Source organism: Heloderma suspectum, chromosome 1 (genome assembly GCF_057233095.1).
Source record: "Heloderma suspectum isolate Gila_16-S chromosome 1, 16-S_ref, whole genome shotgun sequence".
NCBI classification, from domain to species: Eukaryota; Metazoa; Chordata; class Lepidosauria; order Squamata; family Helodermatidae; genus Heloderma; species Heloderma suspectum.
The window spans coordinates 200,113,510-200,136,201 of record NC_139458.1 but is presented as its reverse complement, the minus strand read 5'-3'; the positions used below and the strand labels follow the sequence as shown (position 1 = coordinate 200,136,201).

The window sequence follows — 22,692 nt, the reverse complement described above, 5'->3', positions numbered from 1 at the left end:
TTTGTGTAAATCTGTTATGGACAGAGCAGTAACTTTTACCCTAATTAAACTCTATGCTAAAGGTATTTGCAGCAACTTCTATTTTCTTTGTTACTGCAGTGTAGGCACTATATTCAAGCTTTCTTTTCTGACAAATTGCTCCGAAGAGTGCAGACATTAACAATTCTTGGTCTTGAAACTTGAATGAGGTCCGATGTTGTAGCATGTGGAAAAGGGTAGTGTCCAGAGGCTGGAACACGAGGCTTCTCCAGAGTTCTTAATCTTCCCATTAGATGAGTTGTTGTGGGCATTAAAAAGAGGGAATCCTTTGGACGACACTTTGCTTTGTACATTTTAATACCAGTGCTTCGTGATTTGTCTGCAAAATGAAAACATTACTTTTTTATTTACTGTCACATGCAGAACATTTCAGACATTTTTGTGGCATAACCAATGTTGATTTTTAAGAGATTGTCACAAAGTTCTATATTTTGGTTATATACTAAATATTAGGTATAGTGGCTGGCATTCAAGGAAATCCTTAGGCTCATATAAAAGGCTTGTGCTGATCTTTTGTCTCCCCCCACCCATTGAACAGCTGGCACCTCTGCCATATAGAAACTGCTTCTGAAAGTCCCCTCACTTTGCCATGTGACATGGTGGGCTGCTGTTCAAGAAAAATAAGTCTAATATCTGCTTGGGCTCAGAACTAGTTCTAAGGTTCTCGGGATCGTGGCTTATTTATGTAATGACAACATTAAACCTTATAGCTTATAAATGCACAAGATGAAACTGCACTTAGAACAATTCTCTGAAATCCCTCTACAGAATCCTCTTCTGGAGAGGTGTTCAAAATCTACCATTTGAATATGTGAAAATGACTGTAATGTAATGCTGAGTATAAGTGTTTCGATTTAGATGCAGTCCAAGAACACTACTCCTCCAAAAGCCCGCTTGATATGAGTGAGAATTCTTAATAGATTGCTTCCTGTTTGTAGAAAGTTAAGCTGTTGAAATCACTGGAGCTACTTTGTTGTGCAGAAATGGTCTGCTGATTTCCGTTGCTGTCAGCAACAGAGGGTGAAGCATATGCACAGAAGCAGATCTAGATTTGGAACCCCTGCTGAACCAGGAGCTGTGCTCCTGATTCACAGTGGCTTGGATCCACACAGGGATATTTCAATCCATCCTTCCAATGGCAGCCTCCCAGAGCAGCCACCTGTGAAACACGAGGAATTGCTGCTGGATGGCAAAATTGGCCAGCCAGTTCTCTGGATTCCAGCCAGTTTGCCCAGTCCCTGTCAGATGATCAATCATTTGTTTCATCTGTTTGGTCAGATAGTGAGTATCTTGAAGGTACATGTGTGCAGCCCACTGCTATGCATATATATCTGGATTGAGGCCAATGAGATTTAAGCATGCTTAACTTCCTCGGCACTCAAGTATGTACTTGAGTGTTCTTTTGATTCATCAGAATGTGTCATAAATATGGTATACTGTGCAGCTGAGCAGCTAGAAGGGCACAGCTGACTTTGAGATGTCTAGCCATAAATATTAGTCATGAAGTACCTCGTACATGTACAGGAACTGCAGGTGGTCCTCCATTTATCTCCAAACTGAAATGAAAAAGCAAACGTTAAGAAATAAGGCTGCAGTCTTAAGAACAGTTAAGATGCAGTGCTTTGGAGTGTTTTCATCAAAGTTAATATGACTATTCTAGAAGAAATTTGTTTGAGGATTCTGGTAACCTTACTTTTTGCAATTTATCAATTAAACACAGTGTACCTTCCTATGTTTCCTAAATGGTTTCTGAATTCAAAGCTAATTTCCCTTAAGCATCTTCATTGTTTACTACTTCATATATCTGATGATCATGCCTCACGGGTCCCCAACGTTTCTGGGTTGGTGGCACATTTGGAATTTTGAGAGGGTTGTGGGTGCTCTCACAAAATGGCTGCCATGGGGTGGCTTGCCCATTCACAAAATGCCTACAGGTCACAAAACACTTATTTCCCAGAAGACAAAGTGGTGAGACTAAAAGAAAAGTTACTTGCCCAAGTAACTTGCACAAGGCAAAGGTGGGGTCTGAGCTCTGAAACGTTTGAACCCAAATAAAGATGGTGCTGGAGGGCAGTATTTTGCTTTGCAGCATGCCAGCTTCCCAGATAATTTTTCTTTTATTTTTTTAAGTCTTAAGAAATAAAATTAAATAAAATAAAAACCAGGAAGGGCAGGAGGTTAGTGGACGCAAAGAAAGGTGACTGTGGGCATCATGTTGGAGAGCCCAGCCTCGATATATATGTTAGTCTTTAAGATCCCTCAGGGCTCTCTTTTTTTGCTGTAGTAGATGGCTACTCTTCCAGAACTGAATTCTCATTAAATTTAAAGGTGAACTCAAATTCTTAGCAACAAACCTGACTGCAGATTTTAGGCTCTTTCACACGCTGCCCTCACTAAGGGACAGTTGACAAGACTGAACCTCCCATAACCTTACATGATTGGATTTGAGCAAAATGCTATACAACAAAAAAAACTACAGCTTTTCGGTAAAGTTTTAGTTTATTTAAAAAAATTTCATCCCCACTTTCTCTCTTAAAGAGGTACATGACAACTCTCAAACAGCTCTTAGAGCATCTCTACACCAGCCTAAAATCCTGCATTTCAAATGGGGCTTTCTGCTTCTATTTTAAATGCAGGATCACAACTGACACCCTTTACACGCCCTTCCTCCCCCGTTTCCTCCTCCTTTTCCCCCTTATCTGAGTCTTCCATATGTTTCATTATACAGCTGCTAGATGGCGCTGTGGTCTAGCTCCTCTTATTGCGGCTTTTCCTCTTCAGGAGGGAACTCAAGCTGAACTCAAGCATGGTAATTTGATAGCTCGTGAACTCTGATCTTTTAAAAAAATGGGACAAAGGTCCTTTAGTGCAGGAGGTTGACAACGTCATCTAAAGGACCTGCAAATTTCTGTGAGTAACCAATCTCAATAGCAGGATAAAAGCTCTGCGTGAAGAAGCCCCAAGGAGTTGAAATAGGTCAGCAGAAAGCGAATCCATTCACTGAACCTGGATATTTATATCACAAGAGTGAAGGAATTTGCTGTGTATCACTGCCTACCACAACTATGATTGGAGCAGAGTTGAGTATGGTATTACAGTTGGCAGTTATCATAAGGAGCAAAAGTGTTGTCTTTGATGCAACTTTCTGTTTAACTCATCATTGCCATTCCTTGAACTTCCTTAGCAAGATTATGGTCATGGATTTCTTTTTGATGGACTGTAAGTGGTGTAGTGGAGCCTGGGCTCACAGGGATGCAGCACTGGCACTTTTATTAGCAGGGATTTGCCACACCACTCAGACTTCCCTATCCCCTCTGAACGTAGCTGCAATCCTCACAGTAGCTGGGGTTGGGTGGGTGTATTTTCCCTGTAACAACATATTATTCCCTACTGTAAAATATTTTGGGGTGTCTTGGTCTTGAATGGGCAATGAAGACTCATTTGCTTTACAAAATACCTGCTCCTGGTTGAGATGAACACTGCTAGAACACTGCTAGAACTGGTTTGTGATATGGCTCAATACAGCTGCCTGCATTTTTCAACTCTCCTTGATTATGGGGGCTGCCATGGTGAGTGCCTGCACTTCAAAATTTACCACTACACCACTGGGACTGTATTATCAATGTGACACGGCTATTATTAATCTGTTGTTTAATTTTGCTATTTGTCCTTACAGTAAATCTTGTTATGTTTTTATATCCTTTTAAGAGCTTCATACATAGCCAGTCTTTGTATAGCTGTGTTTTCAGGTGACATGATGGTTTCATGAAAATGGGATGCCTTTAGAAGAATGTGTCATTTGCATGTTCAGTGCGTTTGTTCTAGAAGGGTAGCCAGGTTAGTCTGGTGTAGCAAAAACAACCAAATCCCGTGGCACCTTAAAGACTAACACATTCAACTTTTATCACTGGATAAGCTTTTGCGGTCTGTTGTTGTTCAGTCGTTCAGTCATGTCCGACTCTTCGTGACCCCATGGACCATAGCACGTCAGGCCTTCCTGTCCTCCGCTCTCTCCCGGAGTCTAGAGTCCTCTTAATCAGTTACATTTGACAAACTGGGCTTTTGGCCACGAAAGATTATGCAACAGTATTTACTTTTTAAGGTGCCATAAGATTCCTTGTGTTTTCTCAGCATGTCTTGCTCCTAATCACAGTTGGCCCCTCCCAGATGCCCACACCCACTCCAAGATTATGATAACAGGTTTTCATGCCAATTTGGAGTGCCCAGATGCCTCAATTACCCTGCATGACACCGAGTAAGGAATGCTTATGTTGTTATAAGTAGGGAGCTTATGTTGATGCCTTACTAGGCTTAATTTGATGATACATTATATGTCCAGAGATCTTTGCAAATGTCAGACAAGTAGACGTTTAGCATTTGCAAAGACTTGACATATAATGTATCATATGTAGCAGGGACAATTATGTGTAAAATATATCAGAACTAGCCCAAACTCTGCCCTCCAGAGTCTCTGTGATGGGCTGAGTCTATCTTAGTAGTGACATATAATGACAGGTCTTGATGATAATAAAGGATCTATATTCAGGCTAAAGGCATGCAAAAAATTACATTCAGAGCATTATTTTAAAATAAATGTATCCTCTGATTTCTAAACAATTGTGATGACAAAAGGTCAGTTTATTTAAATTGGGTTTCACTGGGAAATGTATTAAGGATGTAGACATCAATTTTTAGCCTGAGGAGAAAAAGAAGAAAACCTATATATACATGGTTACACACACACACACACACACACACACACCAATGGTATTGCTAAATTATAACTGTGTTTCACAAAAGCTAGAAAAATTATAGTCTGGCACATTAATATTTCATCTATAAAAATTCAAATGCTTTAGTTTCATGGGGTATAGTTCTCTCCATATCTGAAAATTGTTGCTCTTCAACACTTTCACCAAATCTCACATTGCTGAATTAAACCAAATTAAAATGAATCTCAAAGAAGACTTTCCCAAATTGGCTGAAATATCCTCCTCAATTTGGGGACTTTGGGGGAATGAATATTCAACAAAATTTCATTTTGGATTAAGTGCACAATATAACTTAACACAAACTTTCAGATTTTGGAGTTTTTTAAACTTCCCAAAATGATGTGTACATTTGGGGGGAATTTTTAAAAGGGGTTTTGCCAATATTTGCATGGGGTCCATACTATTGAATAAAAATCTGTGAGATTTTCAGTTTTACAAAAATGAGAGGCAAAAACACCCATAAAACTCTCCAAAGGATTGTTAATATTACCTGAGAGATGGCAGCCCAACTTTTTTTTGTCTCTTAAATTCTTTCACAAAGTCTGCACTTATTCTTGCATCTTTGCTAAGATTCTTTATTAGCCTCTTAAACAACTTGGGCTTATTCCTACATTGTACCAATAGATGGCGGTATGCAGTTCGGTTAAATGTTAGATATCCCAGAGCACTTGCCATAGCTGTACGGACCTGAAAGAGAAGGAAGCCCACACTCGGGTAACTTATGTTATTACTTTTATTTCTTTAGAAAAGGTATATACCACCCAGCAAAATTAATCCAGGATGATTCACCACTAAAAAAGCCATAAATTACTTGGGAGACAACGAAAAATACAAGAAAGGCCTGAGAAAAAATTAATGTTTTTTCTTGTGGCCTAAAGCAGGGGTGAGGAACCTATTTTGGCCCAAGAGCCAATTTGGCTTCAGACAAGCAAGCCAGCAGTGGCCAGGGCCACAGCCCAAAGTGGGCATGTGCCCCAATGCCCTTGCTGCCTGGTATCCTCCACAGACATAGACAAACACATAGGCATCCCCATATCTACTCCCAAATATTTAATGGCATTTAATGATATGTGGTGGAGCACTCATGTCAGCTGTCTTGAACAGGTCTGTTACTGAAATTGTGTACTGAAACTGTTTTTATCTGTTTAAGGCTAAACAGATAGCCTCCCATCGAGATAGACGTCAGCCTCCAAACTTGGAGGCTGACGCCTATCCAATGCAGGCTGGACGGAGCATGCGGGGTATCCTCTCCTCTGCGCTCTGCCTGCCCTTCATTGGTGGCTAGACGCAAGTTTTCAGGGCGGGAAGGGGCCTGGAGACCAGATAGGAAGCTGTATAAGTGGCTTCCACCTTCTCCCCACTCCAGGGCTGCCCCCTTTTTGCCCTCTCTGCCCTCTGTTTACAAGTGCGGCGGCTGCGCAGAAAGAACTGCGCCGGCTACAAAGGGGCGGGGGAGGGGCAGGGAGCTCAGTTTCCAGAAAATGAAAAATCCCATGGATGCCTAGACAGTTCTACTGACCATAGCATTGCTCTCTTAATTGTTTTAAATTTTGTACTTTGAAATTTTTAGACCATGTAATATTATAATGTTGGTTTATAAGGTCGTGGATTTGTATTTTTTGTGAATTATTGTGAACTGCCCAGAGAGCATCGGCTATTGGGTGATATAGACATTAATTAATAATATGCATGTATGCACACACATGCACTCATACACAGAGGACTCCGATGGTGTCCTGAGGAGCTGCTCCTTGAGGGAGCAGCTGATTCCTGAGGAAGGCAAAGGGGAGATAGAGCTGGCCAGGGGGCTTGCTCAAGGCCTCTGCAGGCTGCATGGCAGAGTCTGGCAGTCTGAATTCAGCCTGTGGGATGGTGGTTCCCTATCTTTAGCCTAAAGGATAATGATGTAGGTGCCAGGCAAGTTTCTCTGGGAAAGGAGCTCCAGGGGTGCCACAGCCAAAATGCCCTCTCCCTGGAAATTGCCCACTTCACCTCTGACTGTGAGGCATCTGAAAGGGAGCATCAGGAGACTGATTATCTTAATATCTGAGCATTTTTATTATAGCTGTTCTTCCTAGCCAAGAGAATGGTCTTTTGATCCATTTTATGTATTATTAGGGTGAGATTTATTTTTAGCAAGCTTCTTGGCTATCTAGGGATTTGGATTCCTAAATAATTTATGCTATTTGATGTTACAGGAATACCTGTTAATATTTATAGCTTGAACTGCTCAGCTTGAGGGGCATTTAAACAGAGAGATTTAGATTTAGACTAAGTATAATTTGGAAACCAGTTACACTGCTGCATTTGTTTATCATCTTCTGAAGTGCTGAGATTGCAACAGGATTGGACAAAGCGGTGTAGTAACATGAGCAAACGTATTGATTATGTTTTGGACTCCATTCGTTTGACAACAGGATGATCATTTGTGGCATTCGCCAGAGGTTCCAATGGCAATATGAAAAGGACCGGGGATAAAGGACAACCCTGCTTGGTGTCTCTGTATAAGTGAATGGGGTACGCAAGGAGGAGCCCTAATCATTGCCCCAGATGCTTGTGAGATAGCATACATAAAGTATTGCCCTATGTGCATCTTCTCCAAAACCATCACCAAAAACAACCGTTCCAGCCCATCAAAGGCCTTATGAGCATCTAGGGGCAAAATGAACATGGGATGTGACTGAACTGTAATAATCCTAATAGGATTAGCAATTTCTCCATTTACATCTTTATGTTCAGTCTAGATGCCATTTGGAATCCTTGCCCAGCTTAGAAACCACTATTCCGTCTTCGCTCCCCTTTCCTTTTTCCTTGTGTGACCTGTCTTTTTAGATTGTAAGCCTGCATGTTTAATTAATTATGTGTAAACTGCTCTGGGAGACCTTTTGGCTGGAGAGTGGCATAAAAATACTATAAATGAATGAAGACAAAATAAATACCCCCACACACACCCACACACACAGAGAATATCATTGAAGAGTGTAAGTAAATGTGGGGTAATACTGTCCGAAAAGGTTTTATAAAAATCCCCAGTCAGGTCATCAAGTCCCGGAGCTTTGTATTTTTTCAATTCTTAATTTAAAAAATTAAGAAATTTGTGATGGTTTAATTTTTTGATTCCCGTTATTTTCAGATATACATCAGTTCTATTGCCGTTTAGGTATTCTGAAATATATAACTGATCAGATTAAATCAGAAAACAAGAGAGATGAGTCCTTGTAGATAGTATAATTAAACTCCATAAATTATTTGGTCTGATTTGTATCCAGTCAGTGAAGGTGATCCACATGTAGAAACAGGCTTCCTTGTGCAGGTCCTGCATGAGCAAAAAGATGCTGCATGGGGTGAAAAATCTCAGATGCTGACATGCTGTTCCATCAAGGGTGAGCTATTCCACCTGCTTCCCACCACACCTGGGGTCCTGATAAGCAAGGCTGCAGCTGCAGCTTGGGAGGCAGTGCTTCAGGGAAGAGACACCGGTCCAACCAAGACATCTTTTTCTCTCATCTGCTCTTTTCTATTCCCCTGCCTGCAAAACCGTATAAGGAGCCAGGGATAATTCCAGCCATCCTGGCATTTTTGCTGATGGGTTTTTGCTTTTGGACAGGGAGGAGGTGTGTTTGGGCTTCAGGGTTGTTGTTGTTTCAGTTTTCAATAGTTCTTGTGATATTTCTGCTTTACGCTTGTATTTAGTGTATTGTTTGAATATTGTATCTGTATATTTTTTGTGAGATGCTTTGGGGGCCTTTTGGCTGTAAGGCGGCATAGAAATAAAGTGTAACGTAAGATAACTAACAAGATTGTGTATGCAGTAATTCCTATTAGATCAGGTCTATACTTGCACGACCTAACATATAATTGGAAAAGTCAGCTTTCACAGCACCAGTCTTCTGTTTGACATGAGATCATGTTTGACACAGATTTTGTGTGTGCAGAGGTGTACACACAGACAGTGCTGCTGTACATAAAAATGTAAATTGGGCTATTGAGTCATTTCTGCTCCTAGATTCTAGTCAAGTAATTCTTCAATGGATCAGCAGCCAGTAAGTTGCTCCTTCTGGATAGTATTAACAACCAAAGCTTGTGGAAAAGACTAGCACAGTGATTAAAATCCACACTATATTTGTTATAGTAGCCAAGTCCTCTTTCCAGAGCCACAGAATGATGCAATACTAATACCCAGTCCAATTAAGTGTTCCTTCAGTGTCATAAGCACAAGTTGTTATTCTACTAAGTAATCACACAGGTCTTGTGTCACACAGGATGATGTATTGTCAGTAGAGCATGAGGTTGTATCTGTAAATTCAACTTTACAATGAAAATATAACTATCATCATAATTTTTAACATTTTCTTTGCTAAGATCCAAGTTAGCTTTGCTTCCTTACAATTAAAAACTGATGCTGATTTCAAATTTTAAAAATGGGTAAACTGACTCTGCCCCAGTGATCTTTGCATACAGCTGTGGGGTTAGCACACAATAATTCTGAAGGGTGGTGGAAATCTCTGCCTGGTCTCAGCCCTGCCCCCAGAACAGGTGATTATTGTTGTCATTTGTCCAATGCTAGCAAACAATGGAAAGACTGTGTGCGCTCTTTCTGAGGATTAATCTGGTAAAAGCTCTAAGCGTTCATCCTCCTTGGAGGGTAATTCAGAAAGGGGAACTGTGTGCAGCACCCGGTATTGGTACAGACATGGATCACACCTCTGCTGGATGGGGATTAGTGGGTTGGATCCAGCTCCTTTTCCAACAGCAGGAACATCCCCTGAGCAGAACAGCCTCAGAATGCTCCTGCTGGTGGAATGGAGTGGGAAGGCAGTCTTTGCTGATCCCCCCGCTCCCTCTGAAGCCCCCAGCACCACCTTCCCCATGATTTCAGAGGGTCCCCCAATCCTTCAGAGCAGATTTTCAGTGGAGGGATAGGAAACTACTGTGGGAGGGGGGATCAACAAAGATCACCTCCTCTCCCATTCTGTCAGCGGAAACACTCCACTGGATCAGAAACCTTCCGCAAACAGAAGGAGCCCATCCATCCACGGAAGAAAGCCTTGTGTTTTGACATCTGAAGATTACATTCCAAAATATGCTTCAGTCACTAACATATTGAACTCAATGTGGATGACATCAAGTCCCAGAGGGTACTGCATTGTAGACACAAGTGTGCTTCTCCATTCTTTTCAAACGCAGGGGTGCACATATCCATATATCTTTGCACATAAAAACCTCCCTCTATCTTTGAAGGGAAAGGGGAAGCCCTGCAGAAAAAGAGTGCCATGTGCTCAGTGGAAAGTTTCCATTACAGCCAAGCACAGTTAACAGGAACTAGATTCATCTGTTCAATGACCAGGTTCGTAGGATCAAGGAAGGAAAATAAGCCACCATAGCTTATTTTCCTGCCCCGCGTACACCGGTCACACGCAACGTCATTACCATAATTACCCTTGCCGGTCGCAGCTTGTCCTGTCGTCCAAACCTGGCGAGGGTGCATGGCCTCTGGATTTACAAACCACCAGGGAAACTATGGCTCGTTCTAGGGTTGCAGGATAGCTTATAACCCAGCCCCACCACGCACCCTTGCCAGGTTTGGACAACTGCACCCAGCAAGAGTAATTATGGTAATAACACGGCGCACGGCCAGCACATGCGGGGCAGAAAAATAAACTACAGTGGCTTATTTTCCTTTCTATATTTTTATATTAATTCATCACTCCTTAGCATTTTTCATGTCATGTAATCACACTCAGAATCATTAAAGAGTGGCTAAACATGTGGATTCCCCTTCTTTATTATTCTAACGGAGGCATATTAGTGAAGGATGGACTCTAACATGCATAATGAAAAACTAGTGGATGGCTGTTATTTTTTATTAATCAGTGCAGGCTTAAAGGGTGTGATCTTGTTTTAAGACTGCTAGAGGATCTATATGGCCATACTGTTAATACTGCTTTTACGTACTGAGTGCAACAATGGCTGCATAAAAATTTTCCTAGCCAATTGCATTAGAAAAGTAGACTGAATTGACCAAAAGGGGAAAAAATGCAGAATTAAAAATATCTACCTCTTCTTCCTTTGCATATAAATGATAACAAAGACGCTGGACAGTTCCCAGGCTTGTAATTGCTTCTGGAATACCTGCTCTTGTGTGAGCCAAACTAGCCAATAATTTTCCTACAAAGAAATAGATTTTAAATTAAACATAATACTGAATTGTGCTAAAATCATGCACAGAAAAAATCAGTACAGCTACAATGCCCAATCTATCCATCACTCAGGTGTTGTTTCTGAAACCTTTTCATAAGGCAATGGGGGTTTTATAGCCACAGTTTTCATCATCTCTGCTTTTGTACTTTTGGTATATTTTGGCACATGTAGCTTCAGCTACAAGCCCAATGTGTGCTCCCATGCGCAAACAGATCTCCCTGTTCGTTTACATGAAGTGAGAAGCTCAGTACTCTCATCCCTTAGTCTGGGGAAGGCAACTTCAGAAAGTGCCAAAAAAAATTAAACCAAATTTAAAAAATAAGTGTGTATGTGTGTACGCGTGCATGTATTTTAATGGTGGCTGTAGAGGGTAGGGAGCAGCAAAAGGGAAAAATGAGCTTCTCTGCAAACTAATTTTGACTCTTTGGGCACTCCATAGCTGCTAGGGATGCAATTTTTTTTTCCAGAAAATGTTATTATTTTTACTGATTTCAGGGGGCAGATGCTCCCAACCCTGTGTTAGTGAAAACTGCCCCCTCCTTAACAGTAAATTGGGAATCTTTTGTGAGCAGTGGAGCAGTACAACTTCAGTGGCCATAAGGATTTTTTGTAATGGGGTAATTAGACTGAATCTTTCCCCCCTGCAAATTCTCTTTTATGAAAGAAAACTATTTTTAACTTATTTCCCAGAGGCAGCCATGTTAGTCTGTTGCAGCAAGAACAACAGAGTCTTGTGGCACCTTAGGACACAATCCTATGCATGTTTAGAGAGAAAAAAGCCCTGCAACTCCCAACATTCCCCAGCCCACCATGCTGGCTTGGGAATGCTGGGAGTTGTAGGGCTTTTTTCTGTCTAAACATGCACAGGGTTGTGCCGTGAAAGATTCATGTCACAATGATTCATGTCACATTGTTTTCTATGGGACTGAGTCACAACTAACTTTCAATGGATTAGGGCCCAGTCTCTCTATGGATTGTCCCCCAACTAGAGCCAATAATTTATCCAATTCTTTCTTTCTTTTCTCCTATTATAAAAGCGAAGGGGGTAGGGCCAACAGCAACAGGGGTGAAGCCAAAATACAAATAGTACCAGTGTATTGTAGCTGAAAGTTCTTAACTGCCTGTAACTTGGCCTTCAGAAGGCATGTCAACCTTTTAGAATGCGGGGGGGAAACGGTGCAAAAGCCGGGAAACCAGCAAACCATCCGTGGTTGGGGGAAAGGGGGCGTGGCCATCTGGGGAACCCCAGAAGGCAGAACTGGGATCCCTGGGCCTAAGGTTCCTCACACCTGCCCTAGACATGACATATCAATAATCATGTCCTATTATGTTAAGAATGTTCAATATGTTAATATTTTATAAACATGTTGCATTGAAGAAACTACATCTTCTGCTTTACAGAACTTGTTACCTGTTAGTACAAGAGTGGCTGGCTTTTCTGAACACAACAGGTCAACCAAAATAGAAACTCCTTTTGCAGACAAACTAACTTGGTCTGTATCAACTATAATTCTGGCTAGTACAACGATCTGAAATCAAAGATACATTTGGGTACAGCGTATTAATTAGGCCTCCTGTATTTTGCATTTGCATATTTCCTACAATATGGTAGTCTAACCATTTTGGTCCTGGTACTAAACCATTGGACTAGACCAGTTCTCCCGGTCACACAATGCTTGTGGGAAATAGGCAAGAATTAAGGTGTCTTTACTTCATCACATCAGAAGCTGGAGCAGAGGTTCTTTGCATGGAGCTCAGTGTGTTGGCTTGTAGGGGCATTTATTTTGGTGTTTATTTATGGTGCTATCCTATACAGACTTACCTGGGAGTAAGCCCCATTGAATGCAGTCGAGCTTACTTCTGTGTAGACATGCATAGGATCGCATTGAAACAAGTTTAAATCCCATCATTCCTCCAGCCCACAGAGCCTCCAGGGGTTCCTCCAAGGGGGATCCTCGCGATCATCTCTAATCTGAGATCAGAGATGACAGCTAGGATTCCATGGTGCATCACTATCTCGCTATTGGGAGATAATAGCAGCAGTTGAGTTGCTTCAGGTGGCATTGCAATAGGGATACCAGGTCCTGCATGAAGCCAGGGATGCAGCCACTCTTCCCAGTGTTGGCCAGGTTGCTTTGCATGGTGCCCAGTGTCCCCATAGGAACATTGGGTGCCATGCAAACCAGGGACTTGGCTGCTTCTCCCAGCACTGTCCAAACCCATTTCTCTGTGCCTTTCTCCGCATGGAGAACGTTGAAATGGGTGGGGTGATGATGTCAGTGGCCATGACCACACTAATTGACATCACCCAGCCCATGGAGGGCCTGGTGGTGGGGCATTCATTAAAGTGTTCTGCTCTTCTGTTCTAGGCTGAAAATGGTAGCAAGGAAACAACAACACACAAAGACGGCTGGAATCTAAAGAACTACTTTCAATTAGGTCAAGGGCTTGTTCTCACCCAGCTGGTCCTTGGGCCATATCATAAAGTATTTCTATGCCTCCTCTTGGCTTCAAAGGTATTTTGCAATGCAGCATAGGAGGTTATTGTTGAAACCTGCCTCAAATGATCTTCGGCATGCATAATTTCTTGAACAGGTCCTTGGCTCCTTCTGTATAACTTCTAAGAGTCCCTTACAGGCCTATAAGTGTACTCCCTGATTTTGTACCTGAAAAGCAGCTGTTGCTTTATCCGTTTCTATATCTGATAGCAGAAAAGGTTCAAATACAGACAGTGAAATTGGTCCGGTCTCTAAAATCAATAACTGCTGGCTGGGATTATTATAACCAAAAAGGGCTATAGCATATCCTGCCCGTAAACGGATATCCTTTGAACAGAGAAACATGTAAATCTTCTTGACAGTTAAATATAAACGCAAATGTTTTTTAATGTATGTATTTAGACACATACACCATCTATAGTATTTAATTCCAGAGGGGTAGCAGTGTTGCAATAAGAACAGAAGAGCCTTGTAGCACCTTAAAGACTTAACACATTTATTGTGGCATGAGCTTCTGTACATGTGCAGATACAGAGAAAAGGGAGAGGCAATATTTTTTACAAGATGGGACCAAAAGGGCAAGAAATGAAAAACATTACTATGAGAGCACAAATGAAAATAAGACCTAGTCAGGAGTGAGAGATCCAAACAGAGTGTGTATAACCTACTCTCAAGTGTTAATGAATTGGCAGGGCAAGGTGACAGAAAGAGAGAGAGAGAGAGATTGAGAGAGAGAGAGAGAGCGCAAAAACAATTTTAACAATTATTATAACTTAGATATGATTATTCTAATGCAGAATCCCAGAGACAATGATGAATTTCATGATTCATGTCAATAAAGAAGATAGCTCTGTGCATGCAGTTCTTTGCATGAGCAGAGTTGCCTCTTCCACTAAACTGAATGGTGGAACCCTTGTGACAGGATTGCTCTGCAGGCAAACCAGTAGATCAGGCTGAAGGGTCCTTCAGGGTGTGACTAATAGTTCTGAGACTCGGGTCGGCAAACGCGCATGTGAAAGGGCTCCTTTACAGGCTGGTTGTTCTACTGATATTAAACAAATGTGAATAATGAATGGCACTTGCAAGTGCCATTTATCATGACACAGAAGTGGGCAATATAGGTCCTTTGAGGCACTTCCCTGTAGTGGGGGTGTTTGTCATTGACCCTCCATAAAATTATTCTTAGGCGGCCCTGAGCGTTGAACAAACTGCTTGTGTCTACCTTTGAGCGATTTACAGAATATTGGGCTAGACCGAATATCAGAACAACTCTGCAAGCTTTTCTTATGCTGTGTTGTAAATGTCTGCTCTGTGGGCTCAGAGGTACACCTGAATCTCTTGTATTTGTGCACTATCCCTTTCATTCTAATGGTGGGAGCAGATCAATACATGGAAAGGCATGTGCACATAGCTTTGATTCCTCCACTGAAATAAAGGAAGAAGTGTTGGGGACAGGATTTGCTCCTCTAACAGGGCATTGGCATTCATTTTTGAATGCCCAGAAGAAATATATAGAAAATATCATATACATTCTCATAAATTGGCACTATTATGTACTCTATTGAAGCCAGTACCTTATCTGATGAGTAAAGAAGTTCAAGGACATCAGAATAACTAAAACCTTCCTTCTCTTGTAGCACATTCTGCAGATTACTGTTCCTTAAAACAATGCAAGCCAAAGAAAATGCAACTTCAACCTAAATGTTTGGTTGGATAGAAAAACAAATGTAAAAAGTAAGAGAAAATGTATCTTAAATATAATATATCACAGGGGGCTGAAAAAAGTTTCAGGTGGCAACTTGCCCTAGCTTCAGGAAAACTGATGCTGGCACCTTTGAAATATATGCTTCTTTGCATAGGGCAGGCATCTAATAATGTCCCCCCCTCCCCCGAGTGTACATGACTTTTCTACATTAGGCATTTATTGTGCGCTCCTCATCCCCTACTCACAATTGTTTATGGGTTCTTTAGATGATAACGTGACCCTCCAATTTTGCTTCTGTGTCTAAACAGCACTTTCAGCGAGTTTTTTTAGAGCAGGGAAAATGCAGTATTTAATTGTAAAAGCGAAAGAAAACACTTTTTCACGTGTATATTTGCGCTATTCCCCTATACCACACTGCCACCTAGCAGTTATGTAATAGAAAAGCAGGAAAGAAAACACTCTTGTTTAGTGCTTGGATCCCAATTCTGCAATGAAAACCAAAGCAGATAGAGCCAGTTAACAGCCTCATGTAGAAAAGTGGCAAGGCATTTTTCCAGCATTTTTGTATCACTACTGCTTGGAACTGAACAACATGACTCCTATTCTTACTAAAGCTCAGAATGGGATTCAAACTATTTGTTGTTGTTGTTCAGTCGAATACCTATAAATACATGCTAAAATCAAACGTATGAAAAAAGTTACCCAAGTTATTTGTAGAAAACAGCCAGTGGAATCCAGTGGCTGGAGAGCTGGACATGGATCTGTGTGACCTTCATTCAAGTTCCACCTTTGCCACTGACACTTTGAGTGTCCTTGGGAAGTCACTCAGGGATGGAGCATAGCTTAGTGGTAGAGCACATGATTTGTATGCCGAAGGTTCCAGGTTTAAACCCTGACATCTCCAGGTAGGGCTGGGAGAGCTACCACCAGTCAGCTCAGAGTAGACAATATTGAGTTAGATGGAACAATGGGCTGATTTATTGTAAGGCAACTTCCTATGTTCTCTCATTATGGTAATTGTGAAAACAAATACAAAACATTTCATTTTTTTTTTTTTAAGTTCAAGGTGGCTGGCATTGCATTTTGCAGATAACATGTGCTGTATTATTAATAGCAGAAAACAGCCTGAAATGGGATGGATAAAAAGCATGTATATTTAATAGGAGTTTGGTTAAATGATGTGATTTGCAGCCCAACTCTGATGGCTCTTTCAATAGTACTTAACTAATTGACTATAGCATCAGAATGTGAAACTGATCATGTTATCCTGGTATTGCAGGCATATTCACCCAAGAAGAACCAGGGTAGCGGCTGTTCAACAGCATCCTGCCTCTAGACTTAAGTGTTTCCCCACTTCTGTAGCTCAATGGCAGAGCCCCTGCTTGGCATGCAGAAGGTCCCAGGTTCGATCACCGGCATCTCCAGGTAGGGCTGGAAAAACTCCTCCCTGAAACCCTGGAGAGCACTGCTGTCAGTCTGTGTCAGCAGTACTAGGCTGGATGGACCCAATGGTCTAACTCAGTATATGGAAGCTTCCTATATTCCTATGGTGCATCATCAGTCATATATCAGGCTAATTTAAAAGCTTAAGGTTTTATTACGTTTTCAAAGATGCAAGTTAAAATATCCAAGGAGAATATAACCACTGTAACTACTGGACTACACCCCCTTAGAACCTCTACTTTGAGTGGGCTGTTCCCAATCCCAATATTAACGTTCAGGTCCCTCTGTCCCAATCAACTGGTGGAGAGGGCAAGGAAGATGGGCATGCATGTCTCTGCTACATCCCTAACACACATGTGTACTACAAGACCACTCCATATTTCTCTACTTTTTAATATGGCTGTGCATTCCATACCAAACAAATAGACCCAGTATCAAAATATCCCAGATTCAAGAGAGATTATACTCCTTTTTTAGAAAGCACTTACTTAGGGTGGAACTAATCATTTTGACAGTTATGGGGGGGGGGGGTTGCTGTCCAAAACAGCATCTCAGGGTCAATTATGGGGTTGCTGTCCAAAACAGCATCCCAGGGTCTAATTCTCTCTTTCCCGGTAACCTGTACTGTAATTCCACACATAACAAGGTATCATCATAATGTGAGCTTCCCACCTCTGCTCCACACAGTTGGCTGCTGCTGCCAGGGGTGTTGCATCATGTGGTGAATTTCATTCCATGGTATCGGGGGAGAGCTAGATGTGGGGATGTTGTTTTTGCTGGCAGCCTCCTGTCTGACATAACACGTAGTTCCATTCTTTGGGAACTGGAATAATAACATTATTCTTTTGTCTGTACATTTGTCCATAACATGGACAAATTCATGGAAGATAAAGCTATCAATGGCTACTAGTCCTGATGGCTATTTGCTACCTCAGGTAACAAGGGCAGTATGCCTATGTACACTAGTTGCTGGGGAACATGGGCACTGATGGTGCTGTTGCACTCATGTCCTGTTTGTGGGTTTCCTGTGTGCAACTGGTTGGCTACAGTGTGAACAGAATGCTGGACTAGATGGACCCTGGGTCTGATCTAGCATGGCTCTTCTTACGTTCTTATTCTAGCACATTGCTTTCATGAATGCCATCATATGATTCTCAGCAATTAACTGTCAGTTTCCAAATTTGGCTGGCTATTTATCAGTAGCTAGCTTCTTTAGCATAATGCAAAGACGCTTTCTTTTTATATTATGTGTTGAATTAAAAGAACTACTGAAGCCTATCCAAGAAGTGTTTTAGGTCTGTAAGGATAACCCTTAAAACCTACCTTTACTTGAAGAGAACTATGAGTTTTAAGTAAATGAACGAGTATCGGCAAGGCCCCTTCATCCACTACATTCTCTTGACTGACAGGATTGCTTATACTAGCTTCACCTGTAAGGTCCAACAAGTCAGGCAGGGAGCCACACGTAAGGAATATAAACAAAAGAACAACACCAGAAACGTAAAGTTAGCACGAACAAACTGCCTAACAGTAACTATTCTGTGTTCTTTACTATTAGACAAGTATATGGTTTGAACTACTACCACTAATGTAGGGTAGGTTGTCATAAATCCCTGTGGAATTGGCTGCCATCTTAATTTCCCATGAATGCCCCGTAGCAGGTTACTTGTCCTTTTGGACTAGCTATGCCCACCCATGGCAGCTATGTTGTGGTTGTGTCTAGGACAGTTTCTCAAATTTCTAGATGTGCCCAAAAGGTTGCCTCCCCCTGTGCTACAGATTCCAAGCAATGGTTGCCAAAATTCTCTACACCTGCTTTACTTGTGTCTTACAATCTCCAAGGAATTGGTTAATGCCAATTCCAGATGGACATTAACATTCATGCTATCATTGGAGCTAAATATAATCTTACTTCTGCATCTTTTACTGGGCCAAATGCAGCTCAGTAGCCACAATTGATGGCCTGCCAGGTTCTTGACCAACACAGCCCTTTGGTACTTGCAATACCAGGTAATGTAGTTAGCAAAAATAAGAGGTTTATTGAGTACCTAGTGGGCTGTGTTTGACTTTGTGGATTACAAATTGTGTAGGCCTATTCTAGGGACAAGAATGTTTTTTGACAAGTCATCCCAGTGGGGCATTTGTTAATGGAAATGGACTAACTCTCTATCATGCAAATGCATGATATATTTTAACAATATTGGTTCCAACATTCTTGCATTGTTCTTCCTCAGACCCCTTTCCATTTTTTTAACCACAGGGCAGCAGAAAAGAGACTACAAACCGACACACATGGTCCCCAAGGCTTTGATGACACTGAGGAGCGTGCCCTCTGCTATCCTTCCACTCCTTAACAGCCGGACCAAAGGGGCAATTCCGTTCCCTTCACATATTTGATTCTGGTGAATTTCACTGTCCTTGCTAAGAGCGATGACGGCTTCACCCCCTTCCAAAACAACCAAAGTAATACATGTGTTTTAAGAACCATCAGGGTTTGTAGTTTTGTTTTTTCGTTTCTAACAGGGCTGGCGCCAGCTGTAGATCAGACAGCTGCTGAGGGCCCACACCCCAGCAGGGGCCCAATGACAAGAGCCCCCCCCCCCGAGTTGTTCCTCCTCTTCACCATCGCAACCTGCTTGTTCACCTTCCCCTTGCTCTGGCCCAGAAGGAGAGAGAGAAGATGCTACTGCCTATTTGTTCATTACATCTCAGTCTGGCAGCAAGTAAGAGATAGCAATGACAAAAAAAAGGATGAGGCGCAATAGCAGTTGGTAACCATGGTGGTGAGAAGGTAGACTCACTGAGGGAGGGAGCCCATTGGGAGTGTCTTACCCAAGAGCCCTCCAAAACCTGGAGCTACCACTGGCTTGTAGTATCATTTTTTTTAAAAAGTTACTTACCAACACACTGCATTCTATCAGAGGGTGACAGAAGCATATCTATAATAAGGTTGTATCCAATCTGTTCTGCCATGAATTTTTGCTGCTTCAGGGTTTGCCCTGCCAAGGCCCAGAGAGTCACGGCACCCTGTTCCTTAACTTTCAGGTGAAAAGCCTGCAGATTGGACAAAAAAATGTTTCCTGACTGTATCTCAAAGTGCACATGTCCAAGCAATAAAAGTGAGGCTGCAATCCAAAGCATCCCTATTAGTGAGTGAGTACGCTGGAATTCCATAGGATTTGCTTCTCAGTAAACATGCTTAGGATCAAGCTATGAAGTCCTCCAGTGATGCCAAGTAACAGCCTACTCCATTATTATATAAATGTTTCACACATCCAAGAGAAGATGAGTCAAATACTTGCCTTCAGGAGCTTTAAAAGGAATTTTGTCACAGACTTGGCTAGAAATCTCATCTGGATGTAAGTGTTCCTTTGGCAGAGTGCCTCAATCGCCATTGCTCCTTTAACCTGGACACTGATTTTCCTTCCTCTGAGAAGTTCAACTAGAGGACCAATGACTTGTGCCTCAACAATGGCATTCTGCATCTCCATATTCCCACGAGCAAGTTCTGCAATTGCTGCTGAAGCTACTGCCAGTAACACATCTTTAGGCAGAAAAGTATTAAACTAATAAAAGCCAGTCACATTCTTCATCATTATCATCATCAGTATCTACTTTCCGTTTTATCTACAAATTTGTTTTAATTAAATGTGTAATTGTTTTAAGAATAACTATATGACTTCTTTTTGTATCATATTATTTACAGGTTGCTAAGGTGATCAATGACCCCCTAAAGGCAGCCTTAAATGTATAATAATTGTTTGCTCCTATGCCTATATGGTTTTGAAAATAATCATATATTTCCTTCATCTAATCTTCTCAGTGTGTCAGAGCTTTAAGGTAAATTATGAGGGTATTTTGGCCCTGTCCCTCTTGCCCAACCCACCACTGGAATGTGGCCCCTGAGAGCTTCTCCGAAATGGAATTCAGCCCCTGGGCTGAAAGAGGTTCTGCACCCCTGGCCTAGTGTTACATCCAAACCAGCCTAGTGTCGTTGATACTTGTCATTTGCTACTGTACTATATAGTTTTGAAAACAATAATTTATTTCCTTCATCTGATCTTAATGTGTAAGAAAAGAGCATTTAAATACCACATTATTCCATTATCCCAGATCTGCACTTTATACCATGCCAGAGTAACAAGGTCATGATCTGAAAGGCCTATGTTCCCATTATCCACAAAAAATCCTCCCCAAAATATATGGAAAAATAAATCCATAATCTATCCTACAATAAGAATTGTGATTATGTGAGTAATAGGTATAATCTATAGATCCTGGGTTTTAAAATTTCTACACATCCTCTATTTTCTAATACTTAAATATACCAATTTTCTACATATCTTAGGAATGATGTTACAACCTTTGTATTTGTCTAATAAAGGATCTATCACTACATTTTGGTATCCTGCAATAATTAATTCCTCCTTCTCCAGTGCAGTCATGAGAAGATCAGAAGCTTCTGTTTTAGATTAATCACAGTTTAGCATGTTGTCCGAGCCCTAAATTGTGGTTAATCTTAACTCTGGTTAGTTGAAACCAGTCAGCTTCAAAAACTATGGTTTGAAGTTGGTTTGTTTCAACTAACCACAATTAAGTGTAACCACAATTTGTTTATGTTCTGATGACACAACAAGCTTCAGTTAATCTAAAATAGAAATGAAAGCTTCTCTAGCCATGCCAGAGGAGGACATGGGATAGGGAAAACACACAAGCTCAAAGCTTGCTGAGTTGGGTTCTCATACAGTTAAGCTATGGTCTAGCTCAGGGGTGCAGAACCTCAGGCCTGGGGGGGCCAAATCTGGCCCTCTGGGGGTCCCTATACGGCTGTTGGAAGGTCATGCCCTATTTCCCTGGCCCCACCCCCTTTCCTCCAACCACTGATTGGTAGTTTCTTGGCTTTTGTGCAGGTTTTTCCCCATTCTGAAAGGCTGAAATTCCCCTCCTAAGCCTTAGCTACTAGCAGGAAGAGCTTTAAGCTAAATTATGCTGGTATTTTGGCCCCCCCTCATTTGCTGCGCCCACCTCTGGAATGCGGCCCCCAAGAGCTTCTTTGAAATGGAACTTGTCCCTTGGGCTGAAAGAAGTTCTTCACCCTGGCCTAGTATTACATCCAAACCAGCCTAGTATTGATACTACCATTGCTCTAGTTCTGGATTTCCTGCATCAAGCAGGGGGTTGGACTGGATGGCCTACAAACCCCCCCCCCCCAACTCTGTGGTTTGGATCCTCACCTTTTGCTCCATTAATGGAACAAACTTCATTCACAGAAGGAGAGTTGCACTCACCCATCCACGAGGACCCCTTCTGTGAGTGCAAAACTCCTTCCATGAATGGAATCTTCTTCCATTCATGAAGCGAAAACTTAGGATCCAAGCCAATGATTCTATGATTAGATTAAGGCAATGTTAGTTAAGCAAGACTAAACCAATTCAGCAAATTGATTGTCTATGCCTGAGTTTAACACAAGCTTGCTGCCTAGGCATCACTTTTCCCTGACTTCTGAAAGAGATACGGGCTCTCTGGCTATCACTACAACCTGTCATATCTTAGATTTCAGCTACTTTTTCCTGGACTCTTTTTGGAGGGTGGTGCATCTAAACTGCCAGATGGTTTGCCCCTCCCAAAAAGGTTCAGGAAAAAGTGCACCACATCCACTCCACTGTGTGCAGGACATCAGACTTGCCTTCCTGCAGTGGTGAAGGGAGGAAGAATCAGCATTCCATGGGAGGAGAGGAATCAGCGGGCCAGTTTGCACAATCATGGAGGGGGAAATGAGCCATGGTGGCTTATTTCCCCCTACACATGTGCTGGTCACATGCCACGGGGATTAGCATAATTATCCTTGGCAGTGTGGCTTGTTGTGTGAACCCGGCAAGGATGGCTTGTTGCCATGGGTAACAAGCCACGCAGAACCCTACAACAGCCCATGGGTTCTGGGTGGCTTGTTACCACAGCAACAATCCGCTGTCACTGGGTCTGCACGACAGGACAAGCTGCACTGCCAAGGGTAATTATGCTCATCTCCCCAGCA

The 22,692-nt window shown here is 41.9% G+C and overlaps 2 protein-coding genes across 6 annotated transcripts in view; one reads left to right on the top strand and one right to left on the bottom strand.

Moving 5' to 3' along the window:
- OSGEPL1 (O-sialoglycoprotein endopeptidase like 1) overlaps positions 1-21,214 on the top strand; it is a 47,671-nt gene extending 26,457 nt beyond the window's left edge. The window contains exons 9-10 of one of the 3 annotated variants that reach the window (XR_014785168.1): positions 13,382-13,528; positions 18,919-18,971. Coding sequence is in view for 1 of the 3 variants with exons in the window: in XM_084815985.1 (XP_084672111.1) it covers positions 13,382-13,433 (52 nt within the window). In the remaining 2 variants the exon portion in view is untranslated. Of the gene's footprint in view, positions 1-13,381; positions 18,883-18,918 lie in introns of those variants that run through there. The other 2 variants (XR_014785170.1, XM_084815985.1) reach the window with 2 other exon arrangements.
- ANKAR (ankyrin and armadillo repeat containing) overlaps positions 52-22,692 on the bottom strand; it is a 55,612-nt gene continuing 32,971 nt past the window's right edge. For all 3 annotated transcript variants that reach the window (XM_084815794.1, XM_084815785.1, XM_084815801.1), the window contains exons 15-22: positions 19,961-20,202; positions 19,559-19,712; positions 18,943-19,104; positions 17,982-18,088; positions 15,085-15,207; positions 5,302-5,498; positions 1,549-1,595; positions 52-358 (exon numbers count right to left, since the gene is read on the bottom strand). In XM_084815794.1, the coding sequence (XP_084671920.1) occupies positions 114-358; positions 1,549-1,595; positions 5,302-5,498; positions 15,085-15,207; positions 17,982-18,088; positions 18,943-19,104; positions 19,559-19,712; positions 19,961-20,202 (1,277 nt within the window). In that variant the 3' untranslated portion in view covers positions 52-113. The remainder of the gene's footprint in view (positions 359-1,548; positions 1,596-5,301; positions 5,499-15,084; positions 15,208-17,981; positions 18,089-18,942; positions 19,105-19,558; positions 19,713-19,960; positions 20,203-22,692) is intronic.